We start from the raw sequence: 27,273 nt of genomic DNA, 5'->3' as shown, positions 1-27,273 counted from the left end.
GGCCTCCACTACCTATCTGGGTCACGGCCATACATGGGCATTGATATCATTACCCAGGTAGTACCTTTTTATGGAATCACTGTCCCGAAATTCATCCATAATTTCCTACTTGATTGATCATAGCCATGACACATCTGTGTTAATTTAGAATGTTTTATTCACATTCAGTGTAGCGTTGAAGCCGGACCAGTACAGGGACATGGAAAACCCACTTTACATTGTTGCCCCATGGATGGCCAGCCAGAGTCCTTTAGGGTTTGACAAGTTCATCGGAAGTGGAAGACGTCAGTCCTCAGTGTGATCGCTGTATCATTGGTAACCAAACAAAATATGGCAGTCCGTCTCGAGGTCCAAGGTGAGTGTCGCTGTGTGTATCGGGGGACAGTGGAAGGTGTTTTTCCAGGGCATGATGCAGAGGACAGAACTAAGCTGCAACAGGCCATATGGCGGAGATGAATGCTACCACTTCATTCCTACCACAAAGCCATATTCATCATCATCTTTGTCCTCTGATGTGTCAGGTGCCTCACATTTGAGTGGGGGTGATTGGTCCGTATCACTGTGTGGCAGTGACACATTAGGAGCCGGAGTTGGAATGCCAGCCGCACTGCGTGGCACTGACACTTCAGAAGGTGGAGATGTGGATGGAGTAGTAGCAGCAGCATTCATTCGCGGCAGGCCTTGTGGCGGCAATGCCAGGACGAGGATCTGCAGGGCATGGTAGATCACAGCTACTTCTTGCTGGTGTGCCGCCGTGGCAAACATTCTTTCCGCCTTCATCCGCTCCAAGTCCTCCATCATTCTCCTTACGTGTCCCAATTCCCAGCTGACATCACTGTAGCCACTCTGACTAGACAGTTCTTCTTGGCTTAGAGTCAGGACTCCAGCAATGTCAGCCATGGATTGTTGGAGAGCATGGAGCGGACTGTGGGTGTCCATTAGGGACTGTAAGTGGTCCCTGATGGGACTTAGACACCCACGTATGGCATCTAGTTTGGCTGCCATGAGGTCAAACCCCGCCCGCAGCTGATCAGCCATCTTCTCCTGGCACCCTAATACATGGCGTTGGAATGCCATGTGTTGTTTGTGGGGGTTCTGTGAGACAGCCATGGTGGTGGGTGCTTCATGCTGTGTGGTCTGTGCAGGGGTTGGGGCCTCCTCAATGCAGCTGGGCTGCCCTGCTACTGGAGGTGCGGTGCCGAAGCCGTCAATGGGCTGTTGGAGGGCATCAGTGTCGATGTTGGGGAGGTCCTCTTCATCGTCAGTGCTGAGTTGTTGGGTCTGCTCTGCAGGGGGTGTTGACTGTCCCTCTGCAATTTGCAGGTGAGATGCAGATTGACATTGTGTTCACATGTATGTTCACACATTGTCGAAGTTTATTTATAGACTGCATGACAATGTACATTGCTACTGTTTGTGAGGAGATGCCTATTTGATGTGGGACAGGTGACATTTCTACTCCATCAGGGATGTGAGGTTGTACTTGTACATTATCATCTCACAGTTTTGTGCTGTGCCAAATGCAAATAGACATTTTCTACACATAAGCAGCAGTAGTTGTGTCCTCTGTTCTGTTGTGAAAGTGTTGCAGTATGTACCACATTGTTGTCAACGTGAGGTGGTCTGATTCTTATGTGTGTGTGCTGCATTGTGGGTGAGTTGCCCCTTCTGCTCTGATTTGGCTGTCCTTTATTCCTTTCAGACAGGGTCCCTTTCACTTCTGTGCTAATACAGTGCTGAGATGTTGCAAACTTGGGTAACTTGGGCTCTTGGTCGGAGTTGTGACTCTTGGGCATGGTTTGTCCACATATGTGCTATAATTAATTGTGCATGTGTGCCATTGTGCCCTTCTCCTCCGTCCCCCCAGTCCCTGGTCATTACTCACCCTGTTGCTGTTGGCTCAGGTCATGTTGAGCAGTGTCCGGTCCCCCAACTCCTGCCACCGTCTCCCCAATGATGACTCGGGACACCATTTCCTCCATCTCATCTGGCTCCTGATGTGTCGCTGGACACCCACCTCGTGTTTGCATTGCTGCTTTCGGGTTGGCTTCGAGTTTCAGCTTGGTTTTGCGCTTCACATCAGTCCAGCGCTTCTTGCAGTCGTCCACTTCCCTTCTCTTCACTCCGACTGTATTCACCTTGTCCACGATGGACTGCCATATTGTATTTTGAGTTGCCAATGACACTGTGGCGGTGATGAACAGATGGTGGTGGTGTTCTATCACCTCTGTAATGAGGATCTTGTTTTCCTGCTGACTGAAAGGCGGGTTCCTCCTCTTCTTCTTCTCCTTGTCCTTCCCTGACTCCGAGGTCCAAGGCAGGTCCTCCGTGGGGCTTGTGGGGTTCTGGTTGTCCTCTGTACTTGCTCCAGCTACCTCCATGGTGCTTGGCTGTCGTTTGTGTTTTCTTTGTGTTTTTTTATTCTGCTTTTATCGTGATTTTTCCCGCCTGACTTGTGTGACTTATAGGCCTTGCGCTGCTTTTCGCAGATTTTTTTATCGCAGTTGGGCCCCTCGCCACTTTTTCCACGTTCTGCTTTTGATTTTTATCGCCGTCCCAGTACTTTTATCACAGACTTTTGAAACGTTATTGGGAAACAATAGCATGTTATCACCGTGTTGAGAATAGGACGCTAACACAGTTATTTTCCCTTGATAGACTGCGATATGAAAAATTGCGTTAAATGATTTTGGCGATGATTATCGCACGTTCTTAAAAATATCCCCCAGAGAGCTCTACAGGACTGAGTCAGGTGCAATGATGGTGCCTGAGAGGGGAGGTGGATTGGATGCTTGGTGCAGTGCTAGAGGTAGACCACATAAGCCCATATATAAATAGTGTGGTCTAATCAAACCCTGTATCATTTTTGATTAGTACTGGTGCGACCTGATGAAAATGTTTGCTTTGGTGATGATTTTAATTTTGAATAAACCTATAAGGTTTAAGTTGGAGCTCTGCTTTGAGTAAGTTCACTTGAAGAGCTTGAACTCAGTCTTGTGATGACGCAGATAGTCCCGATCCTACTCATGGACTGTTTTAATTATTTTAATTAGAGCGCCGGCAATGGTTTCTAGTGTTATTTTTACCCATTGACATGCATCAGTGCCATAAACGCTTATAAACACATTCCCCCAGATTCATCATTGTCATGTTTTGCGAGTCCTTAATAGCGATTTTTAAGGAATCGCTATTAAAGACTCGCAAAACGGGATTCATGTAGAAATCGCAATATTTTTTGCGATTTCTACTGCTTCCTTATTTGCGATTCTCTAATTGCGAATCGCAAATAAGGAATGGCTTTCCCATTCATTCCTATGGGCCTAAAGGCCCATAGGAATGAATGGGGAGTCATTCCTTATTTGCGATTCGCAATTAGCGAATCACAAATAAGGAAGCAGTTTCAAGGGTGCCAGGGTGTCCAAAGGACACCCTGTAGCACCCCTGAAATGGTAATATACACTGGTGTTGCGCACACACATGTCCAAAGGACACTAAAGTGCATTTTTCTAAGTTATTGCTATTTACCACGTAGTTAGACTTCACGGTAAATAGCGGCCCCAGATTGCGAATTCGCAATTTTAAAATGGTTCATGAATTGCATTTAAGGAATCTCAAATTGAGATTCCTTAAATGCAATTAATCGCAAATTAGCGATTTCGAGAATTGCGATTTTTGCATTTGGGATGATGAATCCCAAATGCAAAAATAGCGCTCGCAAAGGGCCGGATTCTCAGAATCTGGCCCTTTGCGAGCCGATTTTGCTTTCATGAATCTGGCTGATTATCATTTCTATTACAAATTACTGCAAATCTGCAGCTGTTTTTTAGGACACCTTGTCCCAGTTTTTTATTTTCCTGATTGCCATTCTGTACAGTTACTGGCCTGGGACTCATCACTGACCGCACTAAGATCACTCAAAAGAAGACCTTTGAGTTTTTAAAAATAAATACAGAGAAAGCAATGATTTGCTGGTTGTATGTATCTGTATAAATAAGTAAGAACAATACATTGGGAGTCTTTATTTATATGTAATGAAGGTTTTGTTGCCTTCTCCTCTTCTCAGGACAGTGTGTCTGAGTTTGAAGATGGACTCTGTGCACCAGGTGTGGGCACCATTGCCTTTTTGTTTCTAGCAGTCTTCGAGTCTCACTCATACTCAAGAGGGAGGGAATAAGAGGAGGTCTGCATCCTTTGCTTTCTCCACCAAGCTCGGTACATCCTTAGTGGGGTCATCCCCTAGAGAAAGGCAACACCTACACGCAGACATTGTACCATCTTAGTCACGCTTCTGGCCTCTCACGGGAGAGTGTATATAAATTGTTTTTTTGCGCCGTCAGTCACTCTTTTGTTGTTGAGATATACTCTCACAGGAGAGCCCATGCAGCACTCCAGTGCCAAAGAACTGAAACTGGAACTGAAACTGGATATTCAGGCACAAAAGGTGCAGACAGCGCCCCCATCTGGCATTAAACCTTCTCCCAGTACACTGAATTGTCGCACAAACCGTACAGTGGGCCATGAGAGGATGTTTCGGCTCACATCTCCAGAGACAATTTGGGCATTCATCTGGAGTGGTGCTTAGTCTCTAGAAGGCAGGAGGAGGCCTGTGTTCCTTTAATGTATCTAGTAATCACACAACAAATTCTAATCGCAGTCAGTCTCCTTAAAGGAACCTGCTCCGGACGGTACCAGCCCTCCAGAGAATGATTCTCAGAGGACATACGCTTCATCAATAGAACCCTGTGATGACATCACTTCCCCCAATGGCGTAGCTAGGGGGGGTGGGTGGGGTGGACTGTCCCAGGCGGCACTATTTTACGGGCGGCAGCCGTGCGGCACTGGTGGCCCACAGCGGCGGCCTATATAATTTATTTGGGGACACTGTCTGACACTTTGTCAGTCAGTGTCCCCAGCCCCCAAATAAATTATAAAGGCCGCCGCCACGGGCCACCAGTGCCGCGCCCTCGTGGCACCGTTTGAAGTGCAAGCAAGCTCTCCTGCTTGCAACTGCTGCCTGCATCGCATGCACGCTGCACGCACCACCACCTAGCATAGTGGTGGTGGTGTGGTGCGTACGCGAGTCGCGACAGGGTCACCAAGGTCATGCAGTCTCTCCTGGGCAATGCCAACCTCCCACACACACGCCGCACAGACACGGGCTAAGGCGGGGACGAGTCACAGGTCCTGCAGTCATGCTGAGCTCAGCTGCCGCCCGCGCTGCGCATCGAGCGGGCGGCATTTCATCAAAGATTTGTGCTGCACTTTTAGGCAGCGCCGTAATTCGGAACTGAGCTATTCGACCCTGTCCCGGTGGGGATCTTGAGGAATGGATTGATTCCCAACACCGACGCACCGCACACCATCCAGGACAGGCGGGCCCAGGCAACGCCGGCCGCTGCTACATTAAGTTGGTCAACAGCCTGCTAAGTGCTGGGCAAGGCCGCTGAGAGCGGCTAAAAGCAGCATGATGAGATTCCACCTGGCGACTCGACCCATGACCTCAGGCCTACCTGTGGCTTACTCGAGCGAGGCAGGCCTTCTGAGTCGCTGGCGAACCTGTGCAGAACTATAGGAGCTCTCTAAGCTTCTCATGTCGTGACACCTGCGCGCGGGATCCGATGGACAGCTGCCACAAAAAGTCATTCATCTTCAGGAGTCAGTACGAGTCCCTGTATGTTTTAAAGCAAACACTTCTGTGCAGTGCCATAAGTATTTTTTAAACTACTTTTACAGCCTGCTGCATAACACGCACTGGTGCAAGTACTCTTAGATAGCGCAGGCTTTTTAAGGCTCACTCTCTCAAAAAGTACATATTCGAAATAAAACTCCCTGCAGCCGAGTTGTGACCCTAGGCTAGGCTATGTGTACTTTAATCAAACTTTTCTCCTGAGGCTTGCATGCACCCCCATGCTTAATTGTGTCGCAATGTTAATTGCTGAGACTAGCAATGCAACGTAGCTTCAGCCTCTGGTTGTTAAAAAATAACGTGCGGCGCCGCACACCCTGCTGTTATCAGCGAATTAATGTTTTATCAAACTGCTCAGTGTGTCTGTTTGAGATAAATTACAGTCTGCAGAGGGGTTGTGACCTCTAAGCTACGCGTGTACCCTTCAATTTCCAGTGCTTTGCAGCCGTTTTAAACTCTTCTTACAGTTTCTCGATGCTCAAATGGGTGTCGTTTCTGATATTTATTTTTCCGGTGTTTTTATTGCTTGATTTTCCTTGCGAAAAAAGTGTCACTCATAGTTGTTGAAATGTCACTCATAATTCCGCTGACATTATAAAAATGTCACACTTGGCAATCTAAGGCCCTGGCAGCTATGCTTCCTTTATGTCCGGCCTGCTGTTGTTAGCGGTACCTACGGTGCCAGCTGCGCCCCTCCACGTGCACAAACCATGAGCTGAACATTGCAGGCATTGCCCTGCAACTGCAGAACCGTAGACATGGCCGCCGGTTGTACAGCGGGGTGTCGGAGAACATTCCATAAAGTATGGAACCCTGCGAATGCTGGTCATTGTAAGTGAGACTGTGCCAGCCTTGCATGTCAGCGCGTGGTCACCTACCTGCAGCCAGTGCCAGTCATAAAGTCCCCCAGGGCATGGCTGCAGGCTTGAGGCTGCCGCGGTGCTGTGACCATTGAGTGTGTGCTGCCTGAGCCTGCTTTGCCCAAAATGCCCGGGGGTGCGTGCTGCTGTCTGCCGCCGCTGTTTTACATTCACCCTCTGCTTTTTCAAATTACAGACAGGCTTTGCAACCGTAAAACATTTAACTCAGACCCAAAGTTCGTTAGAAAGGTTGGGAGCACTGCGAATACGTTTGGAATAGTAAATTCGCTATCGCGGTAAGCCAGTATGGAGCCCAGTGCATATGTTTATCTGTATGTACATTCTCTCTTTCGTGAACTTCTAGTTTAAGTTTAACAAGTTCAGCAGAGACTCAGTAAATTCTTTTTTGACCAAATGCCCAACTCTAACTTTGAAACACCGGGGCATATTATCAAGGGGGTTTATCTCCGCTTTTTTGCCTTTAAAAGCCAAGAAAGAGGAGATAAAATTATCTCCCTATTACCTAGCTGTCGCTAACACCAGTTAGCGACATCTAGTAGGAGATAGCGACCATCTTGGGCCCCGCTTTGCATGTCAGAGATATTTATCACTAATGACATGCAAAGTGGGCGTGCCAAGATGTTAGCGACTGGAAACAGTCGCTAACATCGCTATCTCCTATTACCAACTTTTGGAGATATTCGCGCTAAGCGCGAATATCTCCAAAACTAACACCTGCCCTGAGCAGTTCTTAGCCATGTTACCCAATGGTAGGTGGATAACATGGCTAAGAGCATTAGCTCGGTAATGCATGAATATCGCGGACTTTTTGGCGATATTCATGCATTTCGGCCAATTTTTATCGCTTAGGAGATAATCCTTGATAATAGCAAGGTTCCTAAGCGATGAAAAATCACTGCAGCTCGGCGATAAAAATATTGCAGCTAAGCCAACATAGCGATAATTATCGCTACTTGTTGGTAATATGCCCCACCGTTTGTCAGTGAACAAAGCACTCTACTTAAGGATATCTGCTCCTTATTTCCTTCAGGAGCAGTGTTCTACAGCTCGCTATTAGGAGCCGTGTTCTAGAAGGGAACATCATAATGCATACTCCCACAGTCCCTTTGTAAGCTTTTACATATCAGGATTGTTACCGTACCAAAAATGAGCAATAGACCTTGTTTTATTGCTTTACCAATACCTGTTCACTGCCGATATTGACTTTGCCACTGATTGCAGCAATGTGGCAAAGCCACTAGCAGCAGGTGGTAATCTTGGAATGTTATTTAGTCTAACTTCCAAGATGGCCGTCACGTTACATGTTTATGCAACATGGTGGCCATCCTGAAACAGTATACCAATAACTACACATTATAACATGCTTACACTATTCCGAGATGCTCGCCCGCCCTTATTGGCTAAGGAAAAGCCACCAGTTGCAGCAGTGGGCAACGGATCGGCAGGCAGGTGAGCGGGGTGGGCCGAGGAATAAGGAGGTGGTATAGGAGGGACAGACAGACAGCTAATGTAAATGTAAATGTCATGGTACTTATAGAGCGCACTGTCACCAGACGGTCACCTTGCGGTGTCGCCTATTCGGCTTCCTGGTGCTGATACTCATACTGCTGTGGAACCCCTCCTGGCTTTCCCTGTAAAGTGTCCACTCCTGGGCACCCCCAGGGTGAAGCCAGGCATCCTTAGCGCTGTTGGGGCCGGTGTGGAGGCTAAGCAAGCTATTGCCCAGAGTTTCAGCGTGGGGCCCGTGATTAGAATAGGCACCGGGGCGAGAATTAACAGGTCTGAGGAAATTGAGCCCGAGACCCCGTTGAGACGGGAATCGAACCCTGGTCCCTGGCCAGAACTCTGCATCAGGGTCTGCCGCTCTAACCATTGAGCCACACTGCTCCACCTAAGTGGTAGCAGTGCTCCGTGTTGGAAGAATGAGAGGTAAGGCAGAAAGAGGGGAGAATCGAACGATGAGGAGGAAGTGTATGGAGTATATATGAACTATACTTCACCCTCTGCCAGTCAAGAGCTCCAGCTCTCCTTTACTTATGCAGCTCATCTCTGTGCAGCAGCAGCAAGCAGCTACTGGCAGTGGCTGTGGGGCTGGGCAGGGTAAGTGCAGGAGGCCTTCCAACTCTTGTGACTCATCTATGTCCTGTATGCAGTGCTTACTTTATGCAGGTGGTTGTTATAGAGGGAATTCATTTTTGGGGGCCTGAAAATGAGTAAAATATATGGTTACCACATTATCAGGACAATACCTGCCTTAATAATGTCCAGAGGGCTTGTGACACATCCATATGGGAGGGGGACTAGAATTTCCTTGAGTCAGAGATGGTAATAACCAAGAGAAAGAGGATTGGGAATACCCAGTGGTGCTCAAACAATTCTCAGAGTGGCGTCGCTGCCATCAATGCTTCATCACTGAACTCACAATGTTGCACATATATCATTAAAGCATGGTGTGTTCGCGCACTGTCATTTATAGACTGAACAATCTCCATTGAAGGGGTCACTTAACTTTCAAAGACATACAGCCACATGCATCAAGCGATTTAGGAATCGCAAACGGTGCGAATCGCAAAAATCGGCCGTTTGCGATTCCTAAATCACTATTAGGGATGCATCAAAAAGAAAAGACAAGAAATCGCTATTGTTTGCGATTTATAGAATTGCAATTGCATTTAAGGAATCGCAATTTCTTCCTTAAATGCAATGCATGACATCCTTAACAATTGCGAATTCGCAATTAGGAGGGAAAAAATTACCATGAGGTAGTACCTCATGGTAATTTGCGAAAATTCTAAAAAATGCATTTTTTTGCTTTTTTCACACTGTCATGTTGTGCACACACATGCCTTCAGGGCATGTGTGTGCACAACATATGTGCATAGATTGATTTCAGGGGTGCAACAGGGTGTCCTTTGGACACCCCGGCACCCTTGAAATCGCAATCTCAATTTGCGATTAGCTAATTACGAATCGCAAATTGAGATTGTCTTCCCATTCATTCCTATCGGCCTTTTGGCCCATAGGAATCAATGGGAAGGGATTCCTTAATTGCGATTCACAAATTGTGAATCGCAATTAAGGAATAATAAGGAATCGCTAAAAAAATTGCGATTTTTTGATGCATTGCCGTTTGCGATTCCTTAATTGCGATTTCTTAATTTTCGCAATTAAGGAATCGCAAACGGCAACAATGATGCATGCACCTGATACAGTTTTACAGATAAAACTATTATAGCGCACAAATGATGTGTGGAAATCGGGTGTCAATCAATCAAACAAATAAGATTTGCATAGCGCTACTTATCATCTGTGAGGGTATCTAGGCACTGGGGGCAGTGCTGCTGCTGAGGGATGTTGATCAAATAAGCATGTTTTAAGGCCCTTCCTGAAATCCGGCAGGGTGGCAGTCTGCGTGTTCTCCTTTGTACTGCCGGTCACCGGTGTATTCAACTGCGTAGCCTTGGATCCTGTCATGTATGTGCATGTAACTTGCATGATTGAGGTAACCATTAAGGGCGATACTACGTGTCTCTCTGTCATTTTTCCCCAGCACCCCTCCCCCATCACCCCCACCCTCCAGGGGCGGCAATCTGAGGGATAGCCCCGGGCGCCACAAGCTCTAGCTACACCCCCCGCAAGCCATATATTGGTATCAACCCCTACACAGAGGTTTCACTCAACACAGAGGAAAGAGCGCCAACTCACCTGCTCTCGTGTCCACGTTGACATAGTAGGGTTGGGCTGTAAAAGAAGGTGTAGTGTTAGACCCTCAAGAAGCAACCATGGACTCCAGTGATTAATACCTGAGCTCCGCAGCTCATCACAAGGCCTGCAGCCCATGCGTCAACATGTTTACAACACATACATGCATCAACTGTATTACTATTTATTGCCTCTGAAGACCACACTCATCAGCTCTGAGAACGACATTGACTTGATACTCGAAGGTCAGTTTTAAAGCCTCACAGATTAGTTTGCAAGACCTCTGTAGCTTGAGAGATAGCCCTGCTGTATGAGGCCTGTGCTTTACGCCTGTAAAGATTCTGCCACCTGAGGGACATGTCTGCTGTCTGAGCCTGAACCTCCAAGATCCATGTAATCTTAGGTGTATTTGTTCTCTCTGGGGGTCTGCAGTATCCGTGCAGGGGGTGTGAAAAGGCGGCTGTCTAGTACCTCAGCATGCTGGATTTTATTATCTTAAAGGATGACTCATGCTTGAGTTTCTATATGTTAAGGTAGCTGCAGGCTGTCAGGGATAGCTCTGCTGTCCTAGTATGAGCCTTTATGTTCTGTGTGACCTGAGGGATTATTCGGATACCTGAGGCTTGAACCAGGAAGCCCTGTCTAACCCTAGGGATAGCTCTGCTGTTTAAGGCTTGCACCAGTTAGCCTTGTGTAACCTTAGGTATAGCTCTGCTGTCTGAGGCTTGCACCAGTAAACCTTGTGTAACCTTAGGTATAGCTCTGCTGTCTGAGGCTTGAACCAGTAAGCCCTGTGTAACCTTAGGGATAGCTCTGCTGTTTAAGGCTTGCACCAGTAAGCCTTGTGTAACCTTAGGGATAGCTCTGCTGTCTGAGACTTGAACCAGTAAGCCTTGTGTAACCTTAGGGATAGCTCTGCTGTCTGAGGCTTGAACCAGGAAGCCCTGTGTAACCTTAGGGATAGCTCTGCTGTCTGAGGCTTGCCCCAGTAAGCCTTGTGTAACCTTAGGGATAGCTCTGCTGTCTGAGGCTTGCACCAGTAAGCCCTGTGTAACCTTGGGGATAGCTCTGCTGTCTGAGGCTTGCACCAGTAAGCCCTGTGTAAACTTAGGGATAGCTCTGTTGTCTGAGGCTTGCACCAGTAAGCCCTGTGTAACCTTAGGGATAGCTCTGCTGTCTGAGACTTGAACCAGTAAGCCCTGTGTAACCTTAGGGATAGCTCTGCTGTCTGAGACTTGAACCAGTAAGCCTTGTGTAACCTTAGGGATAGCTCTTCTGTCTGAGGCTTGAACCAGTAAGCCTTGTGTAACCTTAGGGATAGCTCTGCTGCCTGAGGCTTCCATCAGTAAGCCCTGTGTAACCTTAGGGATAGCTCTGCTGCCTGAGGCTTCCATCAGTAAGCCCTGTGTAACCTTAGGGATAGCTCTGCAGCCTGAGGCTTCCATCAGTAAGCCCTGTGTAACCTTAGGGATAGCTCTGCTGTCTGAGGCTTGCACGAGTAAGCCCTGTGTAACCTTAGGGATAGCTCTGCTGTCTGAGGCTTCCATCAGTAAGCCTTGTGTAACCTTAGGGATAGCTCTGCTGTCTGAGACTTGAACCAGTAAGCCCTGTGTAACCTTAGGGATAGCTCTGCTGTCTGAGGCTTGCACCAGTAAGCCCTGTTTAGGGATAGCTCCGCTGTCTGAGGCTTGCACCAGTAAGCCCTGTGTAACCTTAGGGATAGCTCTGCTGTTTGAGGCTTCCACCAGTAAGCCCTGTGTAACCTTGGGGATAGCTCTGCTGTCTGAGGCTTGAACCAGTAAGCCCTGTGTAACCTTAGGGATAGCTCTGCTGTCTGAGACTTGAACCAGTAAGCCCTGTGTAACCTTAGGGATAGCTCTGCTGTCTGAGGCCTGAACCAGTAAGCCCTGTGTAAACTTAGGGATAGCTCTGCTGTCTGAGGCTTGCACCAGTAAGCCTTGTGTAACCGTAGGGATAGCTCTGCTGTCTGAGGCTTGCACCAGTAAGCCTTGTGTAACCTTAGGGATAGCTCTGCTGTCTGAGACTTGAACCAGTAAGGCTTGTGTAACCTTAGGGATAGCTCTGCTGTCTGAGACTTGAACCAGTAAGCCTTGTGAAACCTTAGGGATAGCTCTGCTGTTTAAGGCTTGCACCAGTAAGCCTTGTGTAACCTTAGGGATAGCTCTGCTGTCTGAGGCTTGAACCAGTAAGCCCTGTGTAACCTTAGGGATAGCTCTTCTGTCTGAGGCTTGCACCAGTAAGCCTTGTGTAACCTTAGAGGTAGCTCTGCTGTCTGAGGCTTGAACCAGGAAGCCCTGTGTAACCCTAGGGATAGCTCTGCTGTCTTAGGCTTGAACCAGTAAGCCCTGTGTAACCTTAGGGATAGCTCTGTTGTCTGAGGCTTCCATCAGTAAGCCTTGTGTAACCTTAGGGATAGCTCTGCTGTCTGAGACTTCCATCAGTAAGCCTTGTGTAACCCTAGGGATAGCTCTGCTGTCTGAGGCTTCCACCAGTAAGCCTTGTATATCCTTAGGGATAGCTCTGCTGTCTGAGACTTGAATCAGTAAACCCTGTGTAACCTTAGGGATAGCTCTGCTGTCTGAGGCTTGCACCAGTAAGCCCTGTGTAACCTTAGGGATAGCTCTGCTGTCTGAGACTTGAATCAGTAAACCCCGTGTAACCTTAGGGATAGCTCTGCTGTCTGAGGCTTGCACCAGTAAGCCCTGTGTAACCATGGGGATAGCTCTGCTGTCTGAGGCTTGCACCAGAAGACCTGTGTAACCTTAGGGATAGCTCTGCTGTCTGAGGCTGGCACCAGTAAGCCTTGTGTAACCTTGGGGATAGCTCTGCTGTCTGAGGCTGGAACCAGTAAGCCCTGTGTAACCTTAGGGATAGCTCTGCTGTCTGAGGCTTGCACCAGTAAGCCCTGTGTAACCTTAGGGATAGCTCTGCTGTCTGAGACTTGAACCAGTAAGCCCTGTGTAACCTTAGGGATAGCTCTGCTGTCTGAGGCTTGCACCAGTAAGCCCTGTGTAACCTTAGGGATAGCTCTGCTGTCTGAGACTTGAACCAGTAAGCCTTGTGTAACCTTAGGGATAGCTCTGCTGTTTAAGGCTTGCCCCAGTAAGCCCTGTGTAACCTTAGGGATAGCTCTGCTGTCTGAGGCTTGCACCAGTAAGCCCTGTTTAGGGATAGCTCCGCTGTCTGAGGCTTGCACCAGTAAGCCCTGTGTAACCTTAGGGATAGCTCTGCTGTTTGAGGCTTCCACCAGTAAGCCCTGTGTAACCTTGGGGATAGCTCTGCTGTCTGAGGCTTGAACCAGTAAGCCCTGTGTAACCTTATGGATAGCTCTGCTGTCTGAGACTTGAGCCAGTAAGCCCTGTGTAACCTTAGGGATAGCTCTGCTGTCTGAGGCATGAACCAGTAAGCCCTGTGTAAACTTAGGGATAGCTCTGCTGTTTAAGGCTTGCACCAGTAAGCCTTGTGTAACCTTAGGGATAGCTCTGCTGTCTGAGGCTTGCACCAGTAAGCCTTGTGTAACCTTAGGGATAGCTCTGCTGTCTGAGGCTTGCACCAGTAAGCCTTGTGTAACCTTAGGGATAGCTCTGCTGTCTGAGACTTGAACCAGTAAGCCTTGTGTAACCTTAGGGATAGCTCTGCTGTCTGAGACTTGAACCAGTAAGCCTTGTGAAACCTTAGGGATAGCTCTGCTGTTTAAGGCTTGCACCAGTAAGCCTTGTGTAACCTTAGGGATAGCTCTGCTGTCTGAGGCTTGAACCAGTAAGCCCTGTGTAACCTTAGGGATAGCTCTTCTGTCTGAGGCTTGCACCAGTAAGCCTTGTGTAACCTTAGGGATAGCTCTGCTGTCTGAGGCTTGAACCAGGAAGCCCTGTGTAACCCTAGGGATAGCTCTGCTGTCTGAGGCTTGCACCAGTAAGCCCTGTGTAACCTTAGGGATAGCTCTGCTGTCTGAGACTTGAATCAGTAAACCCTGTGTAACCTTAGGGATAGCTCTGCTGTCTGAGGCTTGCACCAGTAAGCCCTGTGTAACCATGGGGATAGCTCTGCTGTCTGAGGCTTGCACCAGAAGACCTGTGTAACCTTAGGGATAGCTCTGCTGTCTGAGGCTGGCACCAGTAAGCCTTGTGTAACCTTAGGGATAGCTCTGCTGTTTGAGGCTGGAACCAGTAAGCCCTGTGTAACCTTAGGGATAGCTCTGCTGTCTGAGGCTTCCCCCGGTAAGCCCTGTGTAACATTAGGGATAGCTCTGCTGTCTGAGACTTGAACCAGTAAGCCCTGTGTAACCTTAGGGATAGCTCTGCTGTCTGAGGCTTGCACCAGTAAGCCCTGTGTAACCTTAGGGATAGCTCTGCTGTCTGAGACTTGAACCAGTAAGCCTTGTGTAACCTTAGGGATAGCTCTGCTGTCTGAGGCTTGCACCAGTAAGCCTTGTGTAACCTTAGGGATAGCTCTGCTGTCTGAGACTTGAACCAGTAAGCCTTGTGTAACCTTAGGGATAGCTCTGCTGTCTGAGACTTGAACCAGTAAGCCTTGTGAAACCTTAGGGATAGCTCTGCTGTTTAAGGCTTGCACCAGTAAGCCTTGTGTAACCTTAGGGATAGCTCTGCTGTCTGAGGCTTGAACCAGTAAGCCCTGTGTAACCTTAGGGATAGCTCTTCTGTCTGAGGCTTGCACCAGTAAGCCTTGTGTAACCTTAGGGATAGCTCTGCTGTCTGAGGCTTGAACCAGGAAGCCCTGTGTAACCCTAGGGATAGCTCTGCTGTCTGAGGCTTGCACCAGTAAGCCCTGTGTAACCTTAGGGATAGCTCTGCTGTCTGAGACTTGAATCAGTAAACCCTGTGTAACCTTAGGGATAGCTCTGCTGTCTGAGGCTTGCACCAGTAAGCCCTGTGTAACCATGGGGATAGCTCTGCTGTCTGAGGCTTGCACCAGAAGACCTGTGTAACCTTAGGGATAGCTCTGCTGTCTGAGGCTGGCACCAGTAAGCCTTGTGTAACCTTAGGGATAGCTCTGCTGTTTGAGGCTGGAACCAGTAAGCCCTGTGTAACCTTAGGGATAGCTCTGCTGTCTGAGGCTTCCCCCGGTAAGCCCTGTGTAACATTAGGGATAGCTCTGCTGTCTGAGACTTGAACCAGTAAGCCCTGTGTAACCTTAGGGATAGCTCTGCTGTCTGAGGCTTGCACCAGTAAGCCCTGTGTAACCTTAGGGATAGCTCTGCTGTCTGAGACTTGAACCAGTAAGCCTTGTGTAACCTTAGGGATAGCTCTGCTGTTTAAGGCTTGCACCAGTAAGCCTTGTGTAACCTTAGGGATAGCTCTGCTGTCTGAGACTTGAACCAGTAAGCCTTGTGTAACCTTAGGGATAGCTCTGCTGTTTAAGGCTTGCACCAGTAAGCCTTGTGTAACCTTAGGGATAGCTCTGCTGTCTGAGACTTGAACCAGTAAGCCTTGTGTAACCTTAGGGATAGCTCTGCTGTCTGAGGCTTGAACCAGGAAGCCCTGTGTAACCCTAGGGATAGCTCTGCTGTCTCTGAGACTTGAACCAGTAGGCCTTGTGTAACCTTAGGGATAGCTCTGCTGTTCAAGGCTTGCACCAGTAAGCCTTGTGTAACCTTAGGGATAGCTCTGCTGTCTGAGGCTTGAACCAGGAAGCCCTGTGTAACCCTAGGGATAGCTCTGCTGTCTGAGGCTTGAACCAGTAAACCCTGTGTAACCCTAGGGATAGCTCTGCTGTCTGAGGCTTGCACCAGTAAGCCTTGTGTAACCCTAGGGATAGCTCTGCTGTCTGAGGCTTGCACCAGTAAGCCTTGTGTAACCCTAGGGATAGCTCTGCTGTCTGAGGCTTGCACCAGTAAACCCTGTGTAACCCTAGGGATAGCCCTCCTATCCTAGTATGAGCCTTTATGATCTAAGTGACCTGAGGGATTATTTTGACACCTGAAGCATGAACCAGCAAACCCTGTGTAACCCTAGGGATGGTGGTCAGTCAAACTATTGATTTTTAAATATCGACCACCAGAAGCTGGCATCTGTCCCATTCCTGCACAAAAAGTCAAGAATTTGGGTTTCCTCATTAACAAAGACTTAACACTCACCTCTCAAGTCAATCAGTTCACCTCCGCTTGTTTCTTTATGATTAAGGTCCTTCGAAAAATACTACCTTATATACCTTTCTCATTAAGGAAGACAGTAGTTGGAGCTTTGGTTCTGTAACGTATTGATTATTGCAATGCTATGTACTTGGGAATTGGAGAATGACAGATCTCCAAGCTCCAGTCATTACAGAACGCTGCAGTGAGAGTGCTATTGGATCTCCCGAAACATCACCGGACGTCCAATGGCAGGAGGTAACTACATTGGCTTCCTATTCGACGAAGGGTGCAGTTCAAGACCTTATGCCTAGAATGTAAAGCAGTAAATGGAGGAGGTGCAGTGGATATGAAATCAGTTTTTCCCTGCTATGTACCTTTTTGCTTATTAAAATCTTGCATCCTGGCCCTGATCTACATGCCAAGGATAAAGAGAGCCCGATGGGGTGGCAAGGCGTTTTCTTTTCAGGCGGCAAAGCTCTGGAATTCTCTGCCTACCAAGATTCGACTAGAAACAAATAAAATCTTGTTTCGAAAGGCCTTAAAAACCTGGCTATTTACTAAACCCTAGACTGGAATGCGCATTCAATTTCTCACACAGCGCCAAGACCCCTCGGCAATAGTGCGCTTAATAAATAATTCAGTCAGTCACTAATATCGAGTTTTTAATATTGTAGGGACAGAATATCAAAGTCAAGAATATCGTTGACCAGAATATCGACCCCAAGGTAGGTAATATCGGTTTTTTTAACATCGAAGTAAGTGATATCAAAGTAAGTAATATCGTAAGCAAAAATATTGAGAGAAAAAATTAGTGTTATGTATTTTATGTATGTTATAATTTTTTAAAATGTATTTTCATAAATTATAAAATAAATGTTTTGTTAAAGTACATTTTCTGTTTTAGTATCAGAGCGGGTTGTGGATTTATAGGGGACTAGGGTGGGAAGTAATGTAATTATAATTAATTAATATGTTTTTATTTAATGGTATTGATTATTAATTAATTATTACTTAGCTATTAATTGGTAATTCGTTTTTATAACTATATTAATTATAATTAATGTATATTTTTAATTTTGATTTATTTTTATTGTTAATTAATTTATTGTTAACTAATTATTAATTATTAATTACTTTTATTAAGTGATTAATTGATAATTAAATTCATTATGTGATTTTTTATATCTTGTGGGGTGTGGGTTTATAGGGGATTAGGGTGGGGAGTGATTAAATTAAATTAATTAATGACATTGTTTTTATGTATTGTTATTGATTATTAATTTATTGTTAATTAAATCTTAATGGCTAATTCATTTTTATTAACTAGTTAATTTGTAATTATATTAATTATAATTAATGAATTAGTAATTGTTATTAATTGATAGTTATCTTAAAGGGGGGATAGTGTGGGATGTAATTTGATGTTATTTAAGTATACATTAATTACATTTATTGGAATTTATTAATACTTTTTTAAAATTAATTATTAATATTTTATATTTCAATAGAAAATTATTTAAGTATGGTAATTCAACTCCTACGCTATGGCACATTTGTAAATGTATTGCGACTTATATAGCGCACGTATCACCCGAAGGCATCAAGGCGCTTGCCTCGGGAACCCGTCCTGGCTTTTCCCTGTGAGATAACCCCTACTGGGTATCCCCAGGGTGAAAGCCAGGCATCCCGCAGCGGGTGGGCCGCCGTAGTGGAGATTAAGCAGCTATTGCCCAGAGTTGCAGCGTGGGACACCATGATTAGAATAGGCACAGAGGCGAGAATTATCGAGTCCGTGGACATTTTTGGGCTCAGGACCCTGCCGCGTCGGGAATTGAACCCTGGTCCCGGGCCAGACCTCTGCATCAGGGTCTGCCGCTCTAATCAGTGAGCCACACTCCTCCTTGAACCCCTACGCTATCCGGCACTTTCCCTACTGTTGACCTCTGGAATGAGAATAGTAAATTTTTACCCTCCCGCTATCCAGCACTTTCCCTACTGTTGCACTCACTGGAGTGGGAATAGTAATTTTTACCCCTACGCTATCTTGCGCTTTCACTACTGTTGCACTCTCTGGGGTGGGAATAGTAATTTTTACTCCTACTCTATCCATCTCTTTCCCTAATGTTGCAATATGTGGAGTAAGTATATATATATTTCAATGTACACGTATATGTTTAATGAATTTTATCATTATATGTATTAGTTATTTTTAAATGTGTTTTAATTATATGTATTATTTACTTATATTTACATCATTATTAAAACATTTAAAAGAACGATATTTCTAACATCAATATTTTTGACAACGTTATTTTTTGTCTCGATATTTTTGTACTTTCGTTTATGTAGATAGGACTTCGATATTTTTGACTTTGATATTTCTGTGTCGATATTTTTGTAGGTCGATTTTCTGTCCGTCGATATTTTGTCAGACATTCCTAGGGATAGCTCTGCTCTCTGAGGCCTGAACCAGTAAGCCCTGTCTAGCTTTAGGGATAGCTCTGCTGTCCGAGGCTTGCACCAGTAAGCCCCCGGTAACCTTCGGGATAGTTCTGTTGGATGAGGCTTGCACCAGTAAACCTCTTTTAACCATATGAGTGTCTTCCCATATAGACCTGTACCATTTGTTCATCTGCCACAACTAAAATTGCATTGAGTGCTTATATCAATTTACCGATTACATATAAATGAGAGTCCACCATTGGACAGGTCAACATTGTCTGGTCTTGAGTTACCAGTATATCGAAAGTATCTGTCTGTTCTCCCTTTATTCTATGATTTACACTTTTCACCACCCACCACCACTACTTTACTACCCCCTTTTCCCTTTCTGCGCGCAACCTGTGTTCATTGAAAAGAATCAAGTACATATTCAAAATAAATGTGGATATATTTTTGAATATAATTGGGCTGGAAATATTTCTTTAGTCTGTGTGTTCTGTTCTGTTTTTTTTATGTACATGCATAAAGAGGTATTTAATGCATGCATTAAGCAACGTATGAGTATTAGATACCAGTGTTGTTAATCTAGATACAACACACATTGTGAAATTTAATTTGATTCTTGGTTAAGCATTGGTCATGGACCATTTGTTCATTCCCGCAATGTACCCAGGTCCGGTTGACTTTTGGGTTACCCCATTATCTACAAACGGATAGCCATAGGGATACCCTGGCTAGCTGTGGCTTGATCTGGGAAGCCCTATGTAACCTTAGGGATAGCTTTGCTGTCTGAGGCTTGCACTTGTGAGACCTGTGTGGCCTTAGTTATAGGTCTTCTGCCTGAGGCTTGAACCAGGGAGCCTTGTGTAATATTAGAGATAGTTCTGCTGTCTGAGGCTTGTACCAGTAAGCTTTGTGAAGCCTTAGGGATAGCTTTGCTTGTTGAGGCTTGAACTTGTAAGCCCTATGTAACCTTAGGGATCACTCTGCTGTCTGAGGCTGAACCAGGAAGCCTTGAGTACAATTAGTGCTAGCTCTGTTGTCTGAGGGTTGCAACAGTAAGCCCTGTGTAGCCTTGGGGATAGCTCTGGTGAAAGGACACATTATCACAGACATTGAAAGAAGGGGTGCAGGGGTGCTGCAGCACTCCCAGAAATAATCCACATGGAGTTCTGAAAGTTAATGAGAAAACCAGAAGCCCTTAAAATTTGGGTTTATCTTGTCCCATATGATGCTTGTTCAAAGACAGAGGTCAAATGTCACTCTATTTATTCTGGCAAATTCCTGCTGATTCAGAAACTTGAGTTTACTTTTATTCCTCTGACAGCCAAGTGCAAGGAAAGGCTGTAGCATGTCCATTTATCTCTAACACACATTTAAATATCAGTAAATGAACTATATATGATTTCCAACATTTTCATTTTTGCACTGTATATTTTTACCAGTAAAACTACATTTCCATTTAGTGGCCATTTCAACAGAAAATGTGTTGACTGTAAAATATAGTGCGGTATCTCACCAGTGCTCCATAATGCACCACCACCTTCATGCCCCACCACCTTCATGCCCAACCACCTTCATGCCCCACCACCTTCATGCCCCGCCACCTTCATGCCCCACCACCTTCATGCCCCACCACCTTCATGCCCCACTACCTTCATGCCCCACCACCTTCATGCCCCACCACCTTCATGCCCCACCACCTTCATGCCCAACCACCTTCATGCCCCACCACCTTCATGCCCCACTACCTTCATGCCCACCACCTTCCTGCCCCACCACCTTCATGCACCACCACCTTCATGCACCACCACCTTCCTGCCCCACCACCTTCATGCACCACCACCTTCATGCACCACCACCTTCATGCCCCACCACCTTCATGCCCCACCACCTTCATGTCCCACCACCTTCATGCCCACCACCTTCATGCCCCACCACCTTCATGCCCCCCACCTTCATGCACCACCACCTTCATGCCCCACCACCTTCATGCCCCACCACCTTCATGCACCACCACCTTCATGCCCCACCACCTTCATGCACCACCACCCTCATGCCCCACCACCTTCATGCCCCACCACCTTCATGCCCCACCACCTTCATGCCCCACCACCTTCATGCACCACCACCCTCATGCCCCACCACCTTCATGCCCCACCACCTTCATGCACCACCACCCTCATGCCCCACCACCTTCATGCCCCACCACCTTCATGCCCCACCACCTTCATGCCCCACCACCTTCATGCACCACCACACTCATGCCCCACCACCTTCATGCCCCACCACCTTCATGCCCACCACCTTCATGCCCCACCACCTTTATTCACCACCACCTTCATGCACCACCACCTTCATGCCCCACCACCTTCATGCACCACCACCTTCACGCCCCACCACCTTCATGCCCCACCACCTTCATGCACCACCAACTTCATGCACCACCACCTTCATGCCCCACCACCTTCATGCCCCATACCTTCATGCCCCACCACCTTCATGCCCCATACCTTCATGCACCACCACCTTCATGCCCCACCACCTTCATGCACCACCACCTTCATGCCCCACCACCTTCATGCCCCCCACCTTCATGCCCCCCACCTTCATACACCACCACCTTCATGCACCACCACCTTCATGCCCCACCACCTTCATGCCCCCCACCTTCATGCCCCACCACCTTCATGCACCACCACCTTCATGCACCACCACCTTCATGCCCCACCACCTTCATGCCCCCCACCTTCATGCCCCACCACCTTCATGCACCACCACCTTCATGCCCCACCCCCTTTATTCACCACCACCTTCATGCCCCACCACCTTCAGGCCCCACCACCTTCATGCCCCACCACCTTCATGCACCACCACCTTCATGCCCCACCACCTTCATGCACCACCACATTCATGCCCCACCACCTTTATTCACCACCACCTTCATGCACCACCACCTTCATGCACCACCACCTTCATGCCCCCCACCTTCATGCCCCACCACCTTCGTGCCCCACCACCTTCGTGCCCCACCACCTTCATGCCCCACCACCTTCATGCACCACCACCTTCATGCCCCACCACCTTCATGCCCCACCACCTTCATGCCCCACCACCTTCATGCCCCACCACCTTCATGCACCACCACCTTCATGCCCCACCACCTTCATGCCCCACCACCTTCATGCACCACCACCTTCATGCACCACCACCTTCATGCCCCACCACCTTCATGCCCCACCACCTTCATGCCCCACCACCTTCATGCCCCACCACCTTCATGCCCCACCCTAACCACTCCCCTGCTGAATGGGCATCGCATATTTAATACACTTGTTTAGTGTTTGATGCTTGGATCTTTCACAAACCTTATGACTTCAATTATGTAAGATTAATGGCAGCACCCCCCAAAAAAATAGTTCCTTCACCACCCACATCAGTGATGGAGATATAGGTATTAATCCCCCTGAAGACTCAGGGAACCCTTCAGGGGGTGCCCCACTCCTCTGTTCTCTGTCTGTGCCACTACTGACCAGGAAAATTTGTCTTGGCCCCCCCCTCACCCACATCACCCCCCCCCCCTCAGAAGAATGTAAGAACCACTGCCAAGCTTTGTCCTTGTGGGGCCTCATCAGCTTGGTGCAGCTAATGCCCCTGTGGCATGGTGAGCTGTGGGCCTTCTGGCTGGGCAAATCTGTGCCAATGAGGGGGACTCCATTACACATCTAAAGCCTGGCAGGAGGAAGTGTGTGTGGCCACCTGGATGTCTGATCATTACTCTGATAACATTCCTTAATAAGGTAATCATTCCACTGTCCTTTAGACCATTTCTACCACTACAAGTAAGGAACCACATGCACAGAAAAACTGCTGGCCACTTGCCTCTGAAGAGACAGTTTAATAAAACTGCTGGTCATGTTCCTCTGAAGAGACAGTCAGGTAAAACTGCAGGCCACGTGCCATTGAGGAGACAGTTTAATAAAACTGCAGGCCACGTTCCATTGAGGAGACAGTTTAATAAAAGTGCTGGTCATGTTCCTCTGAGGAGACAGTCCAGTTAAACAGATGGGCCACAATGGTTAGAGCGGCAGACCCTGATGCAGAGGTCTGGCCCTGGACCAGGGTTCAATTCCCCGCCTGGGAGGGTCTTGAGCTAAAAAATTCCACGGACCTGATACTGCAGGAAGGTTGGGAGCCATGTTTTCCCATGGGATTGTGTGGCTCAATGGTTAGAGCGGCAGACCCTGATGCAGAGGTCTAGCCCGGGACCAGGGTTCAATTCCCTGCCTCGGCGGGACTTGAGCTAAAAAATTCCACGGACCTGATAATTCTCGCCTCGGTGCCTATTCCAATCATGGAGTCCCACTCTGCAACTCTGGGCAATAGCTTGCTTAATCTCCACAACGGCCCCCACAACGCTAAGGATGCCTGGCCTCACCTTGGGGGTGCCCAGGAGTGGACACCTCACAGGGAAAGCCAGGATGGGTTCCACAGCGGTATTCCTACAAGTGCCTTGAGACCCTTGCGGGTGAGTAGTGCGCTATACAAGTATCAATTTACAATTTTCACATGTCTCTGAGGAGAGAGTCCAGTAAAACTGACGGGGCAGATGTCTCTGAGTGGGAGCACAATCACTCCAAGGCTTGCCACAAGGGACGGCTCCTCTATTAAGGCGGAGGAACATCCCCCCACCAACTAAATTGCCCACAGAGATGGAAAAACAAAATGGCAATACCGTTAATTTATTATTATTATATTTTTCAAAACCCAGGCCCGAGCCGAGATTCAGGATAGGGGGCGGGGCTTTCTGCTCCCGCCAGTCAAGCAGCAGCAGCAGCAGCAGCAGAAAGCAGTGATGGGCAGGGAATTTTCAGTTTAAAGTGTGCATGTCTCTTTGTCCGGCCGTCTTGCAATGGCCAGCCAGACATGCGCATTTTAAACCTCTCCAACGCTGGGTTAGAGACAGCATAGAGCTCCAGTGTCCCCGGGAGCCCCGAACGAGGCACTCCCTCCAATCCTGGTTCTTCTTTCATGCTGCATGAGAGCAGCACCAGGATTGTTTACTTCATTTTCCTGTAGTCTCACCCGCCTCACCACCCTCCGTACATGCCATCCGCCACTGCTTGCCACATCCTTTTGTTCCACAACCCTCGGATGGCACACATTTCTGCTCATGTCATTGCACTCTGAGAACATGACATGATAAGGGCATTTCAGCTCAATGATCACAGTAAAGGACATGATGAAAACATACAAAGTGCTACTTACCTTTTTCACCAACATTCTCCAAGACCGTTGAATAATGCGAACCATCTATGAAAACAGAGAAGAAACTTCAATTGACATCAGGCCAGACACAGCTTCATTCAAGTGCACAAAATGAGTGGAAAAGGGAATCCTGGATTTAGAAAGAGATTAAAGAAATACTACAAACATACCACAAGATACTTTACGAACTAATGGGCACATGCATCAAGGGTTTTTGCATTCGCAAACAGTGCGAATCGCAAAATTCTGCCGTTTGCAAATGCAAATCCCTTTTTTGGAATGCATTAAGCTTTTTGCTTTTTTCGCAATTTAAGAAATCGCAATTTTGCGATTTCTTAAATGCAATGCATGATTTTTTTTAAATTGCGAAATCGCAAATAGGTAGTGGTAAATTACCATGAAATAATTTGGGAAAACTTTCAAAAGTGCACAAAAGTGCATTTTTGAAAGTTTCATTTTACTCACAAACACATGCCCTTGGGGCATGTGTGTGTGAAAAATCTACTTAAAGGTACATTTCAGGGGTGCAGGGGGGGCCCTTTGGACCCCCCCTGCACCCTTGAAATTGCATTCTCATTTTGCGATTCCTTAATTGCGAATCGCAAAATGAGAATGCCTTCACATTCATTCCTATGGGCCTCTAGGCCCGTAGGAATAAATGGAAAGGGATTCCTTAATTGCGATTCGCAAATTGTGAATCGCAATTAAGGAAAATTAAGAAATTGTAAAAAAAATTGCAATTTCTAAATGCATAGCCGTTTGCTAATTCTTAATTGCGATTCCTTAATTTTCGCAATTAAGAATTCGCAAACGGGAACATTGATGCATGTGGCCGTAAAACCCTTCCACGGTTGAGTTGATGCATCCAAGGTTCGCAGTCCGGACCTCAGATAGTAGAGTTTCAAAAATGACTATGGGATTTGTTTAGAGTTTGGGTAAGTGAGAGGAATAGCTAAAGCCGCTGCCTCTTCCGCCCCACCACCCTGTGGCTCCCCCGCCCTACTTAGAGTCAGGGAACTCGCTGGGTTACTTACCATCGATGAAGCCTTCACTGGACGGTAGTCGCTCACTCAGTGGTCCATCCATCATGGAGCTGCTGTGTCACAGCGACACTCATCCTGGCCAATTGAGGGTGACTGGTTATCATTCTCCCTGCCTGTTTCTGCTATGGGAGGAATGGCGGAAGTGGCCAGGCAAGAGATCAAATATCCCCAACGTGCAGAAAAAAATCTCTCCCCACATGTACTATTTGTTCGAAGAAGACAAACCAATACATTGTTTTCTCTGAACCAAAAATGTTTGCCAAGCAGGTGCCTTAAACATGTCATCAGAGCAAAGAGACCCCTGCCAGACAGGTGGAGATCAGTAAATGTGGCGGGCGGTCCACCACCAGGGTGGCGGGGCTTATGACCTCCATCTCCCTGGCGAGACGCTGGGCCGCTCACCAAGGCCTATATAAGGCTCCAAGCCATCATCTACTGCGGTGACAGGAATGCACCTGGATAGCTGAGGAGAAGCTCAGCACCGCGGACAATGGGGCCAAACCTCAAGTTAGTTATTGATGACCCGCTTCAGGAACTAATATCAGCGACGCCAACAGGTACCTGCAGCTTTATGAAGCTCCATCCGGAAGCTGTGATATCTTCTCTGAAAGTCAGGATCACCTGTCAAATTATTTGGGACTGGATGACCAATTATTTTTGACTTGTGCTATTTCAAGTCCTTGGTGGTAAGTTAAGGCAGTGCTTGGTCCAAACACATTTTACCACTGTATTATGAAACCAGGATTCCTGAGGTGGTGTGTGTGACCAGAACGTCTTTTCAAGTTTTTTGCGGTATCTTGTGGTGCTGGTATAGGGTTCTGTTAGTTTTTTATGCCGCTGTGTTTTTATGCACCATTATTGTATTTTTTTTTGCATTGTACGTCTCGTATTGTGTTTTTCGTTTTTTGTTGTGATGTCCGCTATTGCGTTCTAACTCTGTTCCAATGTTGCTTTGTGTATATTATTGTGTAATGTTCTGTTCATTTGACGAACAATCATTTACCACTGCCTACAGTGGAAACACAGTGCTGCTACACTGTTTTAACTACTTAAGACACCCGTCACCCCAAGACTGTGGCAGAGACTCTCCTAACTTAGCGCTCACAGTGCTCCGTTGATGTGAAGCGACCAATAGGAGAGGAGCTGGCGGGCGTGTCCTCTGATGGCCATGCGGACACACTGGGTCCCGCTGCATAGCTACTTCCCCTTCAGATGCCAGTGATCATTATGCAATGTACCGGTGCCCACATTCCAGTGAACACCTACTTCTTGGGGAGCCTAGCACATTTCACAAATAGAGGTTCTGTTGTTTAGATTTGTTACTTCAGTGTTTTTCAGTTCTGCATGTGTCCCAGCATGCACTGTGACAGCAAAGAGCAGGCACAAACAACTGCGACTTGAGGCTACTTCCCAGTTTGACCAAGTGGCGTACCAAAACTTGAAGGGGCCCCCCTGCAAAGTACATAAAGGCCCCCCCCCCCGGACCCAGTCAGAAGCACTCAGGTCATGAGCCTGCTGTTCGTGCACAGATCCGGAGGGAGCCCTCTCAAGCTTGTGACCCCCATGCATGGTGGGTGCGGTGGGGGTGAATGTTACGCCACTGAGTTGGACAGAGTTTGCAATTCCATTGTTTCCCTGTGCATATGATATGCATCACATTTATCCAAAACTACATCATCTAACTGCTGCTCATCATCACACTTTTCGTATCTCCCCCATTTTAAACTGGTTCAACAGACCAAGTAAAAGAGGTGTAGTTGTCAGTTGAGCACACCAATCACTCACAAACACACTCCATTCCTACTTGAAAGTCATATTTAGGTCTTGTGTTTTACAAGACTTTTTAATTTGTAATAAAATTATATATAGTTTATATTTCCTTTCAGACACCTCTCTTCATCCATTGGTCTGCTGTTGTGTCATTCACATTTTGCTTCCACCCACTGCAGAATACAGCAAGGGGTCAGATCTCTTCATCCATTGGTCTTCTGTTGTGTCATTCACATTTTGCTTCCACCCACTACAGAATACAGCAAGGGTTCAGATCTCTTCATCCATTGGCCTGCTGTTATGTCATTCACATTTTGCTTCCACCCACTGCAGAATACAGCAAGGGTTCAGCTCTCTTCATCCATTGGT

The 27,273-nt window shown here is 47.1% G+C and overlaps 1 protein-coding gene across 1 annotated transcript in view; it reads right to left on the bottom strand.

Moving 5' to 3' along the window:
* LOC144768903 (cell adhesion molecule CEACAM1-like) overlaps window positions 1-27,273 on the bottom strand; it is a 235,468-nt gene that overhangs the window by 44,490 nt on the left and 163,705 nt on the right. Inside the window, exons 9-10 of the mRNA XM_078652916.1 lie at window positions 24,092-24,136; window positions 10,273-10,308 (exon numbers count right to left, since the gene is read on the bottom strand). Of these exons, the coding sequence (XP_078509042.1) occupies window positions 10,273-10,308; window positions 24,092-24,136 (81 nt within the window). The remainder of the gene's footprint in view (window positions 1-10,272; window positions 10,309-24,091; window positions 24,137-27,273) is intronic.

The sequence above is a fragment of the Lissotriton helveticus genome, chromosome 7 (assembly GCF_964261635.1).
Source record: "Lissotriton helveticus chromosome 7, aLisHel1.1, whole genome shotgun sequence".
Classification (NCBI taxonomy): Eukaryota; Metazoa; Chordata; class Amphibia; order Caudata; family Salamandridae; genus Lissotriton; species Lissotriton helveticus.
Note: the sequence above shows the minus strand (reverse complement) of the source record. Positions and strands in the feature narration are given on the sequence as shown.